General features: G+C 55.1%; 1 protein-coding gene across 5 annotated transcripts in view; it reads right to left on the reverse strand.

The window, feature by feature from the left end:
- Window positions 381-17,792, reverse strand: part of KIRREL3 (kin of IRRE like 3 (Drosophila)) — a 572,756-nt gene continuing 555,344 nt past the window's right edge. For 2 of the 5 annotated variants that reach the window (XM_021063115.1, XM_021063116.1), the window contains 7 exons: window positions 15,694-15,794; window positions 13,439-13,637; window positions 12,037-12,072; window positions 7,967-8,149; window positions 6,531-6,640; window positions 2,251-2,337; window positions 381-1,637 (listed from right to left, as the gene is read on the reverse strand). In XM_021063115.1, coding sequence (XP_020918774.1) covers window positions 1,194-1,637; window positions 2,251-2,337; window positions 6,531-6,640; window positions 7,967-8,149; window positions 12,037-12,072; window positions 13,439-13,637; window positions 15,694-15,794 — 1,160 coding nt within the window. In that variant the 3' untranslated portion in view covers window positions 381-1,193. The remainder of the gene's footprint in view (window positions 1,638-2,250; window positions 2,338-6,530; window positions 6,641-7,966; window positions 8,150-12,036; window positions 12,073-13,438; window positions 13,638-15,693; window positions 15,795-17,792) is intronic. The other 3 variants (XM_021063118.1, XM_021063119.1, XM_021063117.1) reach the window with 3 other exon arrangements.

Here is a 17,792-nt window from a genome sequence, read left to right on the forward strand (position 1 = left end):
TGCCTGTAGGTCCTGTGGCCACCACAAGCAGAGCTATCCACTGTCTGAGAAAACTGAATGGAAGCACTGCAAGGAACCCTGGGGGAGGGGGGTGCCCAAAGCATACTCTGAGTGTTTGGGGTCTTCCCGTGGCCCTGCAGGAACAAAAGGACAGAAGGGACATTTAATCTTGGATGGCAGGTAGGAGTATGGTGCAGATATGCTTTCTCTCTGGCCCCTGGGGACTGACTGAAGATAGGGTGGGTGGTTTCTTCTGTGAATCTAGGCTCGGCTGAGAAGGCGGGTCTCATCACCTTAAAGACCTGCCCTCTAGTCCCCTCCACCCCCACCTCTCCCCGGACACAGTCTTTGCAACAGCTCTTTCAAGAACCCTGACCAGAGAAGCTCTCACACTCCTTGTATTGTCTCCGAATGTGCTGAGGGGAGGCGGGGAGTACACGAAGGGGGATGGGTGGGGAAGCTCTGAGCTGCACAGGGTGGAGAAGGGTCCCCGAGTGTCGCACTCCCCCTCCTTCCCTCCCTCTCCCTCCCAGACACCAGTCTCTGATTGGTCCAGTCCCACCTCAGAGTTGAGAGGCCTCCAGTCCAAGGACAGAATTGCAAGAGTATGGACACAAAACACCAAACGAATTGGGGATGGGCTCTGGGCCGGTGTGGTGGCAGGGCCGTATCTGGCTTCTCAGCCTGTGGGTCCGGGCTGTGAGCAGCAGGGGGCGCTGGGGGCTCTGGGGCAGCTAGCTCAGTGCCGGGGAAGCGCTTGACCCCCGCTCCCCAGGGCTGTACAGGAGCACAGGCACAGGGGTGGGGCTTATGGGCAGCAAGGGGTAAGCTCATTGGGAGCCCGGCGCATGGAGGGCAGTTTCATTACAGCAGAGTTAGAGCCACTCTAGTGCCCGCGGGAGTTGCAAGCGGAGGAAAGGCCTCCAGGAAAGGGCCGGGGCCGGAGCGTCCCGCGCGGAGCCTTCTGCGCTCAGCAGCAGCTTCTGACCACAGCCCCGCTCTCACGCCCCGGACACGCTGCAGCTGGGCCCATATTTGTGCCGATCGATCGCAGCTGCGGAGGAGGGTGGTGGCAGAGGCCCTCGGGGCTGTCCTGGAGGCGGCTGGTTTTGGGGTCCTCCGCTAAGTCTCTGCAGAGCCAGCCAGCGCCCTTGGCCCCTTCCCGACCCTCCCTCGCCCAAGGTCTGGGATCCTCAGACGTGAGTCTGCATCCGCCGCTGCAGGGGCCGGCTGGGGTCGGAGTTCTGGGACGAGGACTGGGAATGGTGGGAGGAGGAGGCCGAGGCCTTGCTCGCCTTGTCGAACTGCACGTAGCCGTCCTGCTTGCCGCTGCTGCTGACGCTGCTGTCACACTGCGTGTCCAGGAAGGAGCTGCTGTCGCTGAGCGAGCCCCTCTGGAACTCCCGCTCGCAGAGCTCGATGGACGAGCTGCCCATGCCCAGCACGAACCTCTGCCCGTAGTCGTAGAGGCGGCCCTGGCCGCTCAGCGTGCTGTAGATGTTGGTGAAGGACATGCCCGTGGGCACCCGCTGCTTGCCCGCTGGGCGCAGGTCTGGCTGGCAGCTGGACAGCGAGATGGTGGGGGTCGAGTGGTGCTCCTTGAAGGTGTTGACGCTGTAGTAGCCATTGGTGGGGTCCTGGGGGGCCAGAGGAAGAACAGGTCACATCCCTGGGCAGGAGCCCCCCCTGAAGGCGGTGTGGGGGGGTTGGCTCTCCAGGCTGAGCCAGTCCCATCCTACATGGGGAGGGCCAAGGACAAACAAGAGGAAGGGGACAGCCAGGGAGGGGAGGCGGGGGATAAAGGAGGATTAGCCTGGCGCCAGGGGGTGGGGGTAGGGACCCAAAGCAGAGGTGGCTGGTAGCCATGTCAGTGGCAGCAGAAAGGGGAGGTGCTGAAGGGAATGGGGGGGTATGTCTTGACTCTTGTTATGTCAGGGCGGCTCAAGGCTCTGTGAGAACCAGGCTTTCATTGTTTTCTGTTTTAGTTTAGAACATTGACATTTCATTAAAGATGTTCCTGGTGAGGAGGCTGTGGGAGGTGGGAGACCTGTGAGACCTCAGCCTAACTCTCTGGCCTCCTTGGTTTATGGGGGACTGTCCCACCTTAGTGAGAGGACAAGCACCTGTCCCCACAGTCACCTCTGGCCTTTCTCTTCTACTTGTTGCTCTTGTTTGCCTGGATCTGGAGCTTGGGTCGTCAGAGCTGAAGACCAGACTCCAGGCTGTGTGGTAACCGGTGGCTCTTCTTACCTTCAGGTTCTGAAACTCCTTTTCCTCTTCTTTGAGCACCTCCAGCTGCTTCAGGACTGAATCTTGTTGGAATTCGCCCCGGTCCATCTACAACCCAAAAATGGCTGCTCAGTGGGTGGGAGGTGGGCTAACTCTCCATCCCCCTCTCCAAGGAAAAGCTGGAGAAATGAACTCAACAGAGGCTTGCCGTCTTTGTCTCCTCTCCCCCCACGTTGCACTGCCAGGAGGAGAGTCCAGATCTCAGGGTTGTTCTTGAGCCCCTACCCCACCCCCTCCTGAGAGATGGTGACAGAGGGGTGGGTGCATGTGGGCAGGTCTCTAAGACCCACTTTCTTCTGTTGGGCTAGTGTTATCACCTCCAGAGATTTCCTTTTGATTCAATTCAATTCACCAAGCATTTACTGATTTTCAGGCCAGGCCTTGCGCTCAGGGCCAGGCAAACAGAGATCCAGATACACTAAGAATCAGCTGTGTCCCTCAGGGAGGTGGACCTGTAGATAAATAACTACAGAACCTCTGGGGAGGGATTAGTGCCCCACAGGTAGCCTTATCCCTGGTGGTGGCCTTCCTGAAGGCCTGCGGAAGCAATCACTGAACTACCTGCAAGACAATGGCAACTAGGGCCTCTCCTGTTATTCGCAGCAAGAACTTAGAAGATTCAAAGTTATCTTCCTTAACAGAGCCTGGGGACAGGAGTTCCTGTCGTGGCTCAGTGGTTAACGGATCCGACTAGGAACCATGAGGTTTCGGGTTCGATCCCTGGCCTTGCTCAGTGGGTTAAGGATCCGGCGTTGCCATGAGCTGTGGTGTAGGTCGCAGACGTGGCTCAGATCCCGCGTTGCTGTGGCTGTGGCATAGGCTGGTGGCTACAGCTCCGATTAAACCCCTAGCCTGGGAACCTCCATATGCCGAGGGAGTGTCCCTAGAAAAGGCAAAAAGTCAAAAACAAGCAAACAAACAAACAAAAAAACCAAACAGAGCCTGGGGACAAAGATGTCTTCCTGTTCCTCTTATGGCTCCCAGCACACCTGGTACAGCGCCTTATAGATTGTGGTCACCAACCAAAATCCTGTTGGAGTGGAATCATATTCAATCATGTTTTATTAATTCTTTGATTTGCCAGTGCCTAGCTCAGTGCCTGACATACAGTAGGGCTATCACAAATGTTCTGTTTATGTCAGATGAATGAATGAAGCTCTAACTTACTGAAAATTAATAATTTGATTGATGGCAAAAAAGAAAGCAAACCTGCAGTGGGTTTATTAATTAATCTGAAGAGCCACATTGGTGCCTGTCTCGTAGCACAGAACGCAAATCCCCTGTTTTCACTTCTGCACCTGACAGAAGTGTCTGCTGCGTCTGCGACCTACACCACAGCTCACGGCAATGCCGGATCCTTAACCCACTGAGCAAGGCCAGGGACCAAACCTGCAACCTCATGGTTAGTAGGATTGGTTAACCACTGAGCCATGATGGGAACTCCTGGGTTTTTTTATTTGTGACTCATTTCCTGATTTCTTTTTGGAGCCCCTCAGAAGCAGCCAAAGTGCCTTCCTTCATCCTGCTACCTTCCCACTGACACTACTTTTTTCATTTTCCAGTAAATGCTGTGGGTTTATGTGGATTGAGTTCTTCCTTTCCATCAGATTCAACTTCTAAGCCTGCCTCTGCTCAGTGTTGGGGCCATATCGCAGCCGGGGGTGAAGGGGATGGAGGAATGAAGGTTGCCCCAAGGGGAGACCTCAGCGGGTTCCTCTGCTGGGGTTATCTTCCACTCTTAACTGACCACTGAGTGACCTGCACCCCCTCTTTAAAATGTATTTATTTATTACGGCTGCACCCGCGGCACATGGAAGTTCCCCAGGCCAGAGATTGAATCCGAGCTGCAGCTGCAGCAATGCCGGATCCTTTAACCCAATGGAGGGGCTTGGGATCGAACCCAAGACTCCACAGGGACTTGAGCCATTGCAGTCAGATTCTTAACCCACTGTACCATGTTGGGAACACCCTGCGTGACTCCCACTCTTTTCTGAGGGCCTGGGCTGGGGAGTGGCGTGGAAACACTCTGAGGCAGTCAGAACATCCCCACCCCGGGGGGGGGGAGAGATGGCAGGTCCCTTGGGGATGAAGGGCAGGTGTGGGTGCTTCCACATCAGACTTGATTAAGCTCATCTACGGAGATGTCTGTTCCTGCCCAGGTCTGGGCTGTGGTCCCCTCCCTTGTAAGACTGAGCTTTCTGCTGTGTCAGGCGCTGTGTTAGGCCTGGGAGAAGTAGACCTTTGGAGACCTTTGCCCTTGAGGATCTCTGGGATAAATGGGGAGGCTGACATGCAATTAGAGCAATGAACCATGAGGAGGAACATGCGGAGTGTCTGGGGAGAGCAGAAAGCACGTAGCTCTGCCAGCCGTCGGGGGACAAGCCTGGAAAATTCTGGAGGAGGTGACATTCCAGCTGACTCTCCTAGGAGAATGTGCAATTCAACAGACAGAAGCAACAGGCAGAGGGACCAGCAGCGCAAAGCCTCTGAGGCATAGAAGATTGAGGCTAAGGATTGTAAATTCTTTGGGGTGTTGAGGGCCAGATGCTCTTGGCAGGAAGATGGAGCTGGGATGGCCAGCGGCCGCCTCCTAAGAAGGACCTTGATGACATGCTTGGCAGTGGGAATGTCCAGTAGATCTGGAGCCACCGAGGGCTTTTAAGTAGGACGGTAACAGGATCAGATTTGCGTTTTTGAAAGACCTTTTGTGGGACTCTGCAGGGTGGAGAGGAAAGTGGTAAAAGACTAGAACGTGGGACCACTTAGAAGGATGTTGTCATGGACCAGGGGAACCATGGCAAGGCCTGTACTGAGAAATGACAGTGGGCACCAAGACAGGGGCACCGATTTGAAAAGGGTCAGAAGTGGAATGGATAGGACCTGAAAATCATTTGGATGGAAAAAAGGCAGCAGAGAAAGTTTCATTGATTTAAACATTGCTGAGCATCTAATAGGGACTGTATAAGGCTTTGGGGCCACAGGCATGAGTAAGGCTCACCATCTCGCGGAGACACATAAGGACACAGGTGACTTCACAGCAATGCAAATAAGCCACTCTTCCTTGAGCCCTCACTGGGTCCCAAGGGCTCCAGGCTCTTCAGGGGTTTACTGAACCCTCACCCTGGCCCCGCGTACCATGACCTTCACCCCATTTCCTAGATGAGGAGACTGAGACACAGAGAGGCCCCTGCTCTTGACCCCTGTGCTCACTGCTGTTACTCCAGCATCCTACAACCGTGACACGGTAGGCACCAGTTTTCTAGCAGGGTTTTCCAGGATTCTGTCTGGACAGATGGATGGGTTCTGGTCCATCAGTGGGGACCAGGAGGAAGGAGAGTGGCCTTGGGCTGGCTGGAGAAGTTATGAGTGTGCTGCTGATAGGCAATCCAGTTCCCAGGAGGAATTTATGCTTGTTTGCAGACTTTTGGGGGAGTGTGGGGAGCAGGGCATGTACTGAATAGTGATAATAAGTGTGTGTAGGGTTGTATGTTGTATCACAACACACTGTGGCAATTTATGCACATCTCCTCTCCCTACAGAAGAGTTGGGGTCTTTGAAAGCTGGGTCTGCATCTTAGATGCTTCGAGTCTCCTGGAACCCCAAGCGCAATATAGTAGACGCACCATAAATCTCTGCTGGCTCAGAATACAAGCAAACTTTGTTTTATTGCGCTTTGCAAATATTTCATTTTTTATAAATCCAAGGTTTGTGGCAACCCTACATGGAGCAAGTCAATTGGCACCATTTTTTCCAAAAGCATTTGCTCACGTTGTGCACATTTTGGTCATTCTCACGATATTTCAAACGGTTTTCCATTATTATCATATTTGTTATGGTCATCTGTGATTGGTGATCTTTGATGCTACTGCTTCGACTCGCCAAAGGCTCAGGTGATGGTTAGCATTTTTTAGCAATAAAGTATTTTTTAATTAAGGTGTGTACGTTTTTGAAGGCATAATGCTATTGCTCACTTAATAGACTACAGAACAGTATAAACATAACTTTTGGATGTAGTGGGAAACCCCCCAAAATTATGTGAATCGCTTTATTGTGGGTCTGGAACTGAACTTGCAGGGTCTCCTGGGTCTGCCTGTAGGTGCCTGGCCTGTTCTGGGGGAGAAGCACGTCTTGACTGATGCTTTGCTTCTCAGGACCGTCTAGAGCATCAGGAGGCCTCTGGTTCTGGGACCTTCAGGGCACAGAAGTGGCGGGGGGGTGTGGGGACAAGGTGGCATTCTCACCATCAGCTGCTTGATGGTGGGGTGTTCCTCAGCCTCCCGGCCAGAGGCAGGCTCCTTGTGGACAATCTCCACCCGGATATCATTCTTGGCTGACACAACGCCTTTGAGATCTGGACATAAAATAGGAAAGTGTAGACGACAGATTCAGTTGTTATCTCAGGCATTCGGACCTAAGTGTTCAGTTCCCCCCTCCCCTCAAGTTTACCCTCCAGCCCTTGAGCTCAGCAGTTTCAAGGCCCCCCAGTAACAAAACACCGGTCTGGGTGCTGTGGGCTGTTGGGGCCTCAGAGCTCTGCCTCTGTTGGCTCCTGTTTGCTTGCCCCTTAGCCTTTCACGGCTGCTCCCGCGGCTTGGCAGTCATCCTCATTCATCCATCCACCTCGTCATCCTACTAAATTCTCACCTCTTTCTAGAAATCTTCCCTGACCTACTCTATCAAGCTCTCATCTCCCTGTTCAGAGAATCACACATCTGATGGTTAGAAAGGACCTCGAGATCCCACGGTCAACCTCCTGCCCAAAGCAGAAATGTCCTGGCATGTGGTGGTCCAGCTTCTGAGATGCTCTCAATGCTTCAGTGATGGAGAGCTTGCGGCCTCCAGGGGAGGAAGCCGATTTATACCTGGGGAGCTCTGTTAGAAGATTCTTGCTACAACACGCTCCCCTTATGGTGTCCACTGAGCAGGTGGTGAGGGAGGGCCTGGGACCACATCACTGGGGGCCCTCGAGAGTCAGGCTGCTGAGCTTGGAGGGGAGGACACAGGCAGCGTTCTTCCAGTACGTGAAGGCTGCCAAGGGAGGGAGGGCACAGGCTTACTTTGATCATTCATTTTGTACCTTATGCTCAGAGATGGTTAGAGCCAGGTGGAGTCTTGGGCTTGCCTCCCACGGGACATGGGGTAGAAGAGGCAGAGCCAGAAGACTGTGTCTGTGTTGTTCTCACTGTCCCCACCGTCCCATTCACCCTTTCACGTGTCTATCACACAAAACTTCAGAGCTACGCCCAGGATGAAATCTCCTGGCACACATGGTTCAAGAGCCCACAAATACCGGCATTTTATTGCTAATGACTAAAGACTTCTAAAAGTCTGTGCAAAGCAGTTCCTTGAATCCCTATTTTCTTTCTCATATGTGGGTGACCTGCTTTTCTGGTTAGACTAGCAGATCCTGGAGGGCAAAGATCACCCCCCCACCCCAACCCCCACCCCCCTCCCTGATCTCAATACAGTTCCCGATGCTGTGTGTTTTCAATCCAAGGTTCTAGCTGACAGCCCTGCAGGGTGAAGTTCACTTTCGTCCAGCTCAACATCAGTCGAGCACCCCCTATATAGCAGATGCCACGCAAAGCACCTCACGTAAAAAGGCACATAAGACCCCATCCCTGCCCCAGCAGCTGACAGCGCTGGTAGGGCCCCTGCTCATTGCACTCCAGCTTACTTGCTCTCCGGGGCAGTCTAAGCCTGGCCTTTTTCTCTGTCCCCCTCCCTGAGCTCCCGGCTCTCCCTCCCGTACTTCTCTGGGAGCGGGCACAGCAGAAGGCCACAATAGTTGCCAGAAGGACGAGGAAGGCCACGCCAGCTCCTACGGCCACCCCAATGATGACGGCCATCGGCACGGACTCTGTGGGAGAGAAGCAGGCACACGGATGAGGGAGCTGGGATGCCCCCCTCTCCTCCCCACCCCCTGGGATCTCACCCAGTTCCGCGGGCGCAGCCCTTGCCAAGCTGGGGCCAGACCACTGTGCGTGGGTGCTTCTGGGAAAGGCCACAGGGCCCGGGCAGGACCGGGCAGGATCCAACTGTGGTCAGCCCGGGCAGGACAGGGGATGAAGGAGGGGGTGGGCAGAACCGGGGAAGATGGGTAGCAGTGGGGAGTGGGGGGCAGGCAGGCAAGCAGACACAGGAGGGGTGGGGAATGCGGGAGATGAGAGGCAAGCCTGGGTGCAATCGAGCTCTCTGCGGTATTAAATCAGGAGCATCCGTGGTGCAGTGGCTGCAGAGTCAGAAGCCCAGGCTTTTGGGAAAATGACTATAATCATTGCCTCTGTTTGTTCGGTTTGCTTTTTCCTTCTCTTCCCCAAGTGCAGAGAGAGTGAGCGTGGACAGACAGCTTTTGGAGGGTTTTCAGGTCTGAGGCCGCTTCCCCTCAGGGTCTGGGCATCACAGGTGGTGGCCGCCAGAGGCCAGTCTTAGCGGCCAGAGGGCAGGATCCTGGCTACCCCCACCTCTCTAAGGAGAGAGGCCCAGCCCTGCTCCCGTCTCTCCTAGGTCAGTTCTCTGGGCAGGAGTCCTGGCTCCCCGCACAGAGAGAGGAAAACCTTTATTCCCTGCCGAGATTCTAGCCAAGTAGAGATGGGGGTGGGGAGGCTGCTGTTGGGGTGGGGTGGGCGCTCTTCCAGACAGTCCTGACCCTTCTGCGGCTGCAGAGGGAGCCGGAGCACATGATGTGGGGCCCTGAGTAATCCCTGGGGGAACAGAACGATTAGAGAATACAGGGGCAGGAAGAGCTTAGGGCTCCTGGCGTCCATGCTTCCCATTTGTAGATGGAAATCCTGAGGTCCAGAGAAGTCAAGTGACTTGGTGAAGGATACACAGCTGCAGTAGAGCCAGCTCAAATCCAGGTTCCTCCCTCCCCCGCAATCCTGTATCATATGACATTCTCCAAATCTCACCTCCTCTGTAGGGCCCAGATGCCATCCCTTCTGAGCACCGTACTTTACCTCTCTTTCCTTTTCTGTTGAATGGGATGATTATAGCACCTGCCTCCAAGGGGCTGGCACCGAGCCTGGCATTTAGGCTCATCTGAGCCTTTGCTCTGGCTTCTATGTGGGAAGGAGGACCCCATAGATGCCAGGAGAGGAAAGTCCCTTTTAGAGACTCAGCTTCCTCCCTGATCCCATATTCCCAGTGTGGATGACTGGGGACTCCAGGTATCTGTCTTGGGCTGGAGGTTAGCCTCTCGTGTTTCACTGCTCTTTTCTTTTTTTCTTTCTTTTTCTTTTCTTTGTCTTTTTGTATTTTCTAGGGCTGCACCCGCTGCATATGGCGGTTCCCAGGCTAGGGGTCTAATTGGAGCTGTAGCCGCTGGCCTACGCCAGAGTCACAGTAACTTGGAATCTGAGCCGAGTCTTCGACAGCTCACAGCAACGCCGGATCCTTAACCCACTGAGCGAGGCCGGGGATCAAACCCACAACCTCATGGTTCCTAGTCGGATTCGCTAACCACTGAGCCACAAAGGGAACTCCCTGCTCTTTTCTTTAAAGAGAGGAAGAATCCCACAGACCAGCCCCTGGAGATGCTGCTGGGAAGGGGGGTGGGTTCCTCTTCCAGAAGGAGCGGGTGCCCAATGGTTGGCAGGTTGACCACCATGCTGGGACTTCCTTCCAGCCTGGAACTTGCACACTGGCCCATTCAGCACCAGCCTACTGGTGGCTGAGACCTGGGTAGAAGTGGCAGGGGATGTGATGGGGAGGAGGTGGGTGTGGCAAACACTCAGGGACTGAAAATGGGAGGCCTTTGGGCTGATCTCAATTGTTAGGAATGAGACAATGGCCTTGAGCTCAGCCAGCCCTGTGAGCTTGCTCTGACAGTGAGATGATTCTGTCTCCAGGGTTTTTTTTTGTTTTTTGTTTTTTTTTTTGGCCACTCCTGCAGCATGTGAAGTTCCTGGTCCAGGGATCAAACCCGTGCCACAGCAGTGACCATGCCAAGTCCTTAACTGCTAGGCCACCTAGGCACTCCTCTCTCCAGGTTTTAATGTTATTACAAAAGGAAAACTGCTTTGGGCATTCACTGATTTTATTCTTTTAATTAAAAAAATTTTAAATTAAAAATTTTTCATTTTTTGATTTTATTTTTGGGCTTTTTAGGGCCGCGCCCGTGGCATATGGACGTTCCGGCTAGGGGTCCAATTGGAGTCACATCTGCGACCTATGCTGTAGTTCACGGCAATGCAGGATCTTTAACCCATACTGAGCAAGGCCAGGGATCGAACCCGCACCCTCATGGATACTAGCTGGATTCTTAACCCACTGAGCTACAACGGGAACTCCTAAATTTTATTAATTTGGGTTGGATTTAGTTTCTCCTAATCGCCTAGGCAGTCTCCTTAGAAAAACTCGGGTCTTGTCTCTGCTGAGCTCAGAGCCAAAGGATGACGGTGGAAAGTTCCTTGACATCTCCGGCCCTCAGTGCCTTACTTGTGAAACCAGAGAACCAGGTAAGCGGTATCTAAAGTGCTCTCTGACTCTCGTGTTCTGTGAGGCCACATTTCCTCAAGTGGTTAACAGCTGGGGTGGGGGTGGGGGTGCCGTCTTATCTGGAGAACTGTCCTGAGTGGATGGATGGGGGCAGGGGAAGAGGGTCCCGTGGGGGTGGGGGACCCAAGGGTGCCATTCCCTCTGCAGCCTACCTGTGTGTGTTCCCTCCCTGCCTGGGTCACCTGTGCAGGCTGCCCCTCTCAGGACAGAGCTCCCCTTAGATGTTCTTGGAGAGGGACTGGATGGAGGGGCCACACTTTGGCTCAGCCTCCCTTCCATCTGAGGAGGTGGGCTGGGCACGAGGCATCTCAGCCACCAAGGAAGGTGTCAGGGAGCTCAGATGAGTGTACAGACGCAGGAGAGATGCAGAGAGAGAGCAATACCAGCTCAGTGCCAGGAGGGGCCCTGAGAGGTGGCAGGGAGAATGCAGCAGGAGTTGATACAGTGTGGCCTCTGGGAGCTTCCCCGGCCGGAACTGGTGCTCTTAAAGGAGCCGTCTGCCTGTGGGGCCCATCCAGAGCTTGCTGACAGAACTGACCACCCCTAGCACCTTCTGGGCCAGTGGGGTGCGAGAACTAGGGCAAAGGACGCCACACCTTCCGCACGGCCTTTGTCAACCCTGTGGGGTCTGGCTTGCCATGTCCTGATTCTCTGTTCTGGGTTTCTGCCTGGACGGTGGGGGCGGTCGTCTCCTGCGGAGTCCTAAGAACAACTCAACCCAGGGAGCCCAGTGTCCCCTCGGCTACCGGGTGCCTGCCCAGTGGCCTCAGCCTAGTAGCGAGATGACAATTCTGTGAGGAACACAGGAGTGGGGAAGGAGTCAGCCAGCGGAAAGCGTGGGGTTAGCATGGATTATGCAGGCCACAGCAGGGCTGGGGGGCCCTGGTGTCCCCGGAAGCGATGGCCAAGCGGTGGTGATGTCGAGAGGCCAGAGGAGTCAGGCGGGCGAGCTGACTCCAGGGGGCGGAGCCAGGACTTCAGAAGGGGAGGGGTGGGAGGGAAGAGGGGGAGGAGCAAGAGCTGGTGTCCTGGGCAGCGACAGAGGAGACAGGTCTCTGGGGTCCCTAGACCCATGCTGCCTGGGGACCCTCCCCCTGCTGCTCTGACTGCGCTACACCCTCAAGATGGGGGGAGGGCAGAGAAGTTAGTGGCCTGCACCGGCCTCCCTCCCCCCACTGCGGGCTCCCTCCCCCACTAGCCCAGCGGTCCCTTCCCCCATCCCAGGGAGTTCTCATGTCTCCTTCGTACCTGCTTCCAGCCCGGCTCCCGACTTCATTTCCGAACCTGTTTGGAAATAAAGCAAGCGTCCACAGCCAGGGCCTGGCTGGCCGGGGCGGGGTGGGACTTGGGGGTCGGCCACCTGGAGGGTCTGATGTTGGGGACCCTCTCCTGCATCGCGAGTCCGGGACACCCCTCAGATCCAGGCTAGCCGAACTGAACGTGGAGTTCGTTCAGGCTGACTTGGGGACTCCATCCAGAGGGGTGGGACCAGAGAGAGAGGTGGAGGCGGGGGTGAGAACACTAACGGGAAGGCAGAGGAGTCGGGGAGCTGAGGGGAAGACACGGAGGGTAAGCAACAGGGGGCCGTGAGGGTTGGGATGATGTGTGGATGATATGCAAATTATGTGCAAAGCATTATGCAAAGCAGCACCTATCAGGGAAGAGGTGTTGGGTAGCGATGGGTGACCCCCAGGGTAGCACTGAGGCCCCAGGGGCCCAGTTGAGACCATCTGCTTGGCCCAGAATCTCTTCCAGGGCCTGTCGGCCTGTGGGTGGGCCTTCATCTTGGAGGGAGTCAGAGACTGCCAGGGCCAAGGCCCCCTGGACCGTCCGGTCTGCCCTGGACTAACTTCATCTGCATCCTGTCTCAGGACCCAGCGTGCGGATGGATATTTGTCGAACCGTGCCGCTGTGCTTTTCTGAGGCTGAGACCTTGGAGCAGAGACTAGTCCTCAGCATCTTCCTTTCTAGGCACTGGGCAGTCTCACATGGAGTCACAGAGGGGTGAGCCTCCCTGCCCCCTAGCCTCCCCCTCCACTCCCCCCACCGCAACAGCCCAGCAGCTCTGAGCCCTTTTGTCCAGTGCTGCCCTTCTGGCTGGCATCTCCCTCGGAGCACAGGGGTCCATGCATCTCCTGTGTCCCGGGGAAACAGCATCTCCACCGTCCCCCAACACACACACCGGGCAGGGATTGGACAGCCCTATGCTTAGCATGGGCACCCTTGGGTTTGGGGCAACTGAACTGACTTGTCCTAAAGGGCTGGGCCAGGTTCCCCAAGACACCCATTCTGGTGCATGCACCCCGTGGGATACCCCCGAAGGGCCCTGGGGAACGTGGGGTGACTCATCCTGGCCATTAGCTGGGCTTCCTCTGTGGTTGCCTGAGGCACCACCACCCGAGCAGCTTCCTGGTCTGGCCAAGGGCAGATGCTCTTGCCGACCGCCGGAGGCTTCATGGCAGGTGAGGAAGCATCTTTCCCCCCCCGCCCCCCCCCCACGCCGCCGCCACCGCCTCCCCCCATGTCCCCCGCCTGCCTGTACACGTAGGCACGCTCTGTCCCCTCAGGACCCTGGAGGGCCTTGCCTGGGGCCCGGCCTTTGGCCAGGAGAGGCCATGGTCCGCATCCCTGGCGGTTCTGGTAGCCCCACCTTGCTCTTTGAGTCGGATGATCTCCGTGTCGGAGCCGAAGCTGTTCCAGGCGGTGCAGTTGTAGATGGTCTGGAAGTCCGCTCGCACGATGTTGCTGATGGTCAGCGTGGAGATGACACCCTCCTCGGTGCTGACTGTCTCCACCGTGTAGCGCCCTGACGTCCCCGACTCCAGCACATTCTCCTTCCAGGACCAGGCCTGTCCGGGTGTGCAGGATTAGGACACCCCGCCAGAGCCCACCCCGTCGGGACCCCTGTACCGCCTCCCAGCCTCAGGGCAGACCTTGCCCTGCTCCCATCCCTCTCAATGCCACACTCACAACACGTGTGCACACAGCACAGCACACACAAACACACATCCCATCCAGGTACCCCCTGCCCCCCAGCACGACCACACCCATAGGCACAGAGGTTGGGCCACCTCAAAGGCTATTTCCGTCGACAAGGGGGCCTGATGTGGCTCTGACCTAGAGCATTTTCCAGGCAAGCAGGGGACTCTGGGGCAGCGATGGGAGCTCTTCTGGCAGCTGGCACCCCTGACAGGTGGTGGTGAAGACCTGCCCCAGGCTGACTGAGTCTGATTTTGTTACTTTGTTTGTCTGTGTGTACACACTCTGAGAGTTGCACTTGCTAGGATGTTAATCTATCTTGGTTTACCAGGGTGATGGTTTAATTTTTCTCAGAGCTGTTTCATGGGACTGTAAGCTCCTCAACGTGTACACCCCCTTCTCAGTTGCTATTGTGAAAGTGGAATGCAGTGAGTGCTGGTGGGAAGGTGGAGGGGAGGGGGGGGCGGTGAGCTGGGGTTACTTCCCCGCTGGGCACTGATGCTGCTCTGGTTGTGGGGGCTGTCCTGGGCTCTGTGGGATGTTTAACTGCATCTTACAATGCCTCCAGGCATCACCAAATGTCCCCCGGCAGCAGAACTGCCCTGGCTGAGAACCCCTGGCCTGGAGCTCCATCGCTATGAGAGGAAGACTGTTGACTATGCTCAGGAGTGAATGGGATAGTCCATTACGGGCACGTATTATACTTATAATTAAAAAAGCTGAAGAGTGAAGGGAGCAGGGAGGGGAAGCGCATGAATTCTTGCCATTTTTGTGTGACTCAGACGGTGAGTGAACGGAATGCCTGAGGCAGTGTGTAACACAGTCTTGTGAATAACAACATCTTGATTTCCAGGGTGACACCTTTGTTGAGCATATGCCCCCCATGCCCTCCCTGGTGTTGCTGCACTGGAGAAAGGTGAAGCTGCCCTATGAACTTGACCACTGGGGCATTCTTCCAGGAGGACTGCCTGGGCCCTGGGGCTTGCTAACAACATTTATCCCTGCTGGGAGATGCTTGCCCCTCTGTCTTCATGTCCCAGCTTCCACCAGTTTCAGCTGAACTTGGGGGAAGATCCTTGCTTTACAAATGCAAACACCCGAGAGGGCTAGGTGTGAGCTGTTCAGGTTGCCTGAGTTGTAGGGATAGGGGTTTTGAGGAAGGAAGAGAAGAGAGTGATGCTTTTAGAGGGAAAACTTGATAAATGGGGCAGTTCCCCATGGACATCAAAGCAGAGGACTCTGAGAGGTGCAAAAAAGGGGTTTGACAATGATAAACTGAGCCCTGTTTAGGATTTCACTAATGGCTGGCCTTGAACTCAGGAAAAGGAAGAAATTGTTTATCTTGTCCTTCTGCTGCCCTCATTTGCCTTTCTGCCCCCAGGATACAGAATTTGATTGGAACCCATCCTGTTGGGGCATAGCTGAGTGGCTAGAGTTAAACACACCTGCAGGGAGTTCCTGTTATAGCTCAGCGGTAGGGAACTCGACTAATATCCATGAGGACACAGGTGAGATCCCTGGCCTCGCTCAGTGGGTTAAGGATCTGGTGTTGCTCTGAGCCGTGGTGTATGTTGCAGATGTGGCTCAGATCCCATGTTGCTGTGGCTGTGCTGTAGGCCAGCAGCTACAGCTCCAATTCTACCCCTAGCCTGGGACCCTCCTTATGCCATGCATGAGGCCCTAAAAAAGACACACACACAAAACACCTGCAGGTGAGGAGCACAGCCTGTCCCCAGAAGGAAGACTGCTCGTGATTTTCGCCTTCATGATGCTTTTCCAAGAGAGGGGAATAATTTTCCCACTTGCAGTGCAGAGGCGAGACCAGCCAGCCTGGAGGTTGAGTGGCTTTGGCCAGAGATGACCTGCCAGGCTGCTCAGTGTGCTGGCTGTGCCCCTCACCCCCCTCACCCCTCGCCGAGCACTCACGATGCGGTCAGGTGGTGGTGTGCTCCGGATGAAGCACTTGATCTGGCCCTTCTCCCCGTGGAGGGCATGCTGGGTCTGGGTGCTGGAGATGATGGGGGGTCCTGTTGGGGAGACACCATCACATCAGGGATTCGGGAAGGGCAGGCCCCTGGCTGGGCCCCTCTTGGCAAGTTTAGAAGTTTATACATGCATTCAGGCATTCAGCAAACATGTACTGGAGGCCTGTATAAGCAAGGTAATGGGCGAGGCAGGGGGCTGAGATAAATGAGGCTTTCGGTTATAAACCTTTCCAGGGATCGTGAGTGAGGGCATTTCAGTCAGGATACCCAGAAACATAAATATCTCCAATAGAAGGTGGTGAGGTTAGCATCAGGGAGCCACACAGGCAAAGTGCTAACTGACTTCAGAGGAGAGAGAATAACTACCTGGTTGGTTGGGAAAGCTTTATGATGGAGGCATAAACCTGAGAAGGGAGTGGGGGAGGTGTCAGGGAGGAAGGAATGTAATGTCACCTCCTCTAATTTCACCTCCCCCTTGGCCAACTGTTTAATTTCAAGCACTTTCTGGCTATATCCAGCAGAGGGCGCGCTTGCCTAACAAACAGGTGGACTGGCAGGCCAGGCAACCCTGGCAGGAAGAGAAATAAAAGATGTTCCTCCACCAGGCAGGGAATCACCCTGCATAGAAGGATCGGGCTGGGCACTGGGCACGTTCGTAGCCTTCTTCTCACATGAGTCTCAGGAGATCCCTTCATTCATCACCTTGCCTGCCTCCACATACATACCTGGACAGCCCAGGTGGGATCATGACTCCATCGCTAACCCTGACATTATCTTACCCAGTCCAGGCCTGAGTGTCTTATATGGGTCACATTTATGGTTGTCTCTGGGGACACCTGGCTCATTTACTGCATCTGACGGCCTGGAGGGTCCTGCAGGAATCCAGCAGTGCATCCTGTCCAGTTCTGCCTGCTATCTAACCCAAGTCTCTCCTGCATGATGCCCATCTGAGAGCAAGGGGGATGGAGGAGCTGCTGGTTCCTGGCTGGGCTGGATGGCTGAAGCAAGGGGTGTAGGGGTGGAGACCCTTGTGCGCCCTTCCCAAATCCTGGGGTAAAGTCTGGGGCTTGGATGGCATAAAAAAAGGAAAGAGAGCTAAAGCAAGGGACCTGGAGGACAGGCAGTTTATGCTGGGAACAAAACAAAAATTGCTGCAAACATAATTGCTGTTTATTAGCCACCTTAATTAAAACAGATTTGCATTTCTATGAGTAGCTCTCAGCCAAGGGGAGAAAGGTACTGGGAGGCACTCAGGTGATTCCTGTAGAGTCCAGGCTGGGAAATGGCTTGGATCTGGGTGAGGCCCACTGTGGGGGACCCTCTTGATAAGGGTTTCCACCCTCAGGGGGCTTTTGGAGTTCCTCTCTCAGATACTTTAGCTCCATGAAGGCTTTGGCCAAAAGGCAGGAAGGCTTGAGGTTTTAGGAACTTGGATGGTGCTTTGTTTGCTCCTGGGCTGAAAGTGATGAGACTGTAAAACCTTTTCTCCTTCACATCCTAGGAGCTAGGATTTCCCTGGAGGGGGTGGGGATGGAGCGGTTCTCTGCTGTTCTAAAAGTGAGCTGGCAAATGCATACACATTTAAGGGCTTCTCAAAAGCAGGCAGAAATCCGGGTAAGGGTAGATCGGGGTTGGGAGAGTCAGAGTGTGTAGTATTATGGTCCATCTTCCCCTTCCTGCAGATCCCAGATTTGAAGGAAATCAGTTGAGATCTGTGCCAGTTTATTCCCCAAAGGGCGATGGCCAGCAGTCCTCCCCCCTCCCTGGCCCCCTTGATTGGGAGGCATCTTGATGAGAACCCCATCTCATTCTGGATCCATTCATTTGGTCGAACCCCTCAACCTAGTCCAGGCCCTGGCTCAAAGGGCTTCGCCATCCCTCCCCGTGTTCTCCAGAGGCAGGTAAAGGCAGGTCCCTTCCCAAGTCCACGCCAGTTTAGGGCTGGAAGGCTCCTCTCCGTGGGCCACTTAATCCATCCCCCTGCCTCGGGGCGCGATGACCCTCCCTCAGCAGAAACAAGCAAACGGCCTTCTTGCTTTA

Source organism: Sus scrofa, chromosome 9 (genome assembly GCF_000003025.6).
Source record: "Sus scrofa isolate TJ Tabasco breed Duroc chromosome 9, Sscrofa11.1, whole genome shotgun sequence".
Taxonomy (NCBI): domain Eukaryota; kingdom Metazoa; phylum Chordata; class Mammalia; order Artiodactyla; family Suidae; genus Sus; species Sus scrofa.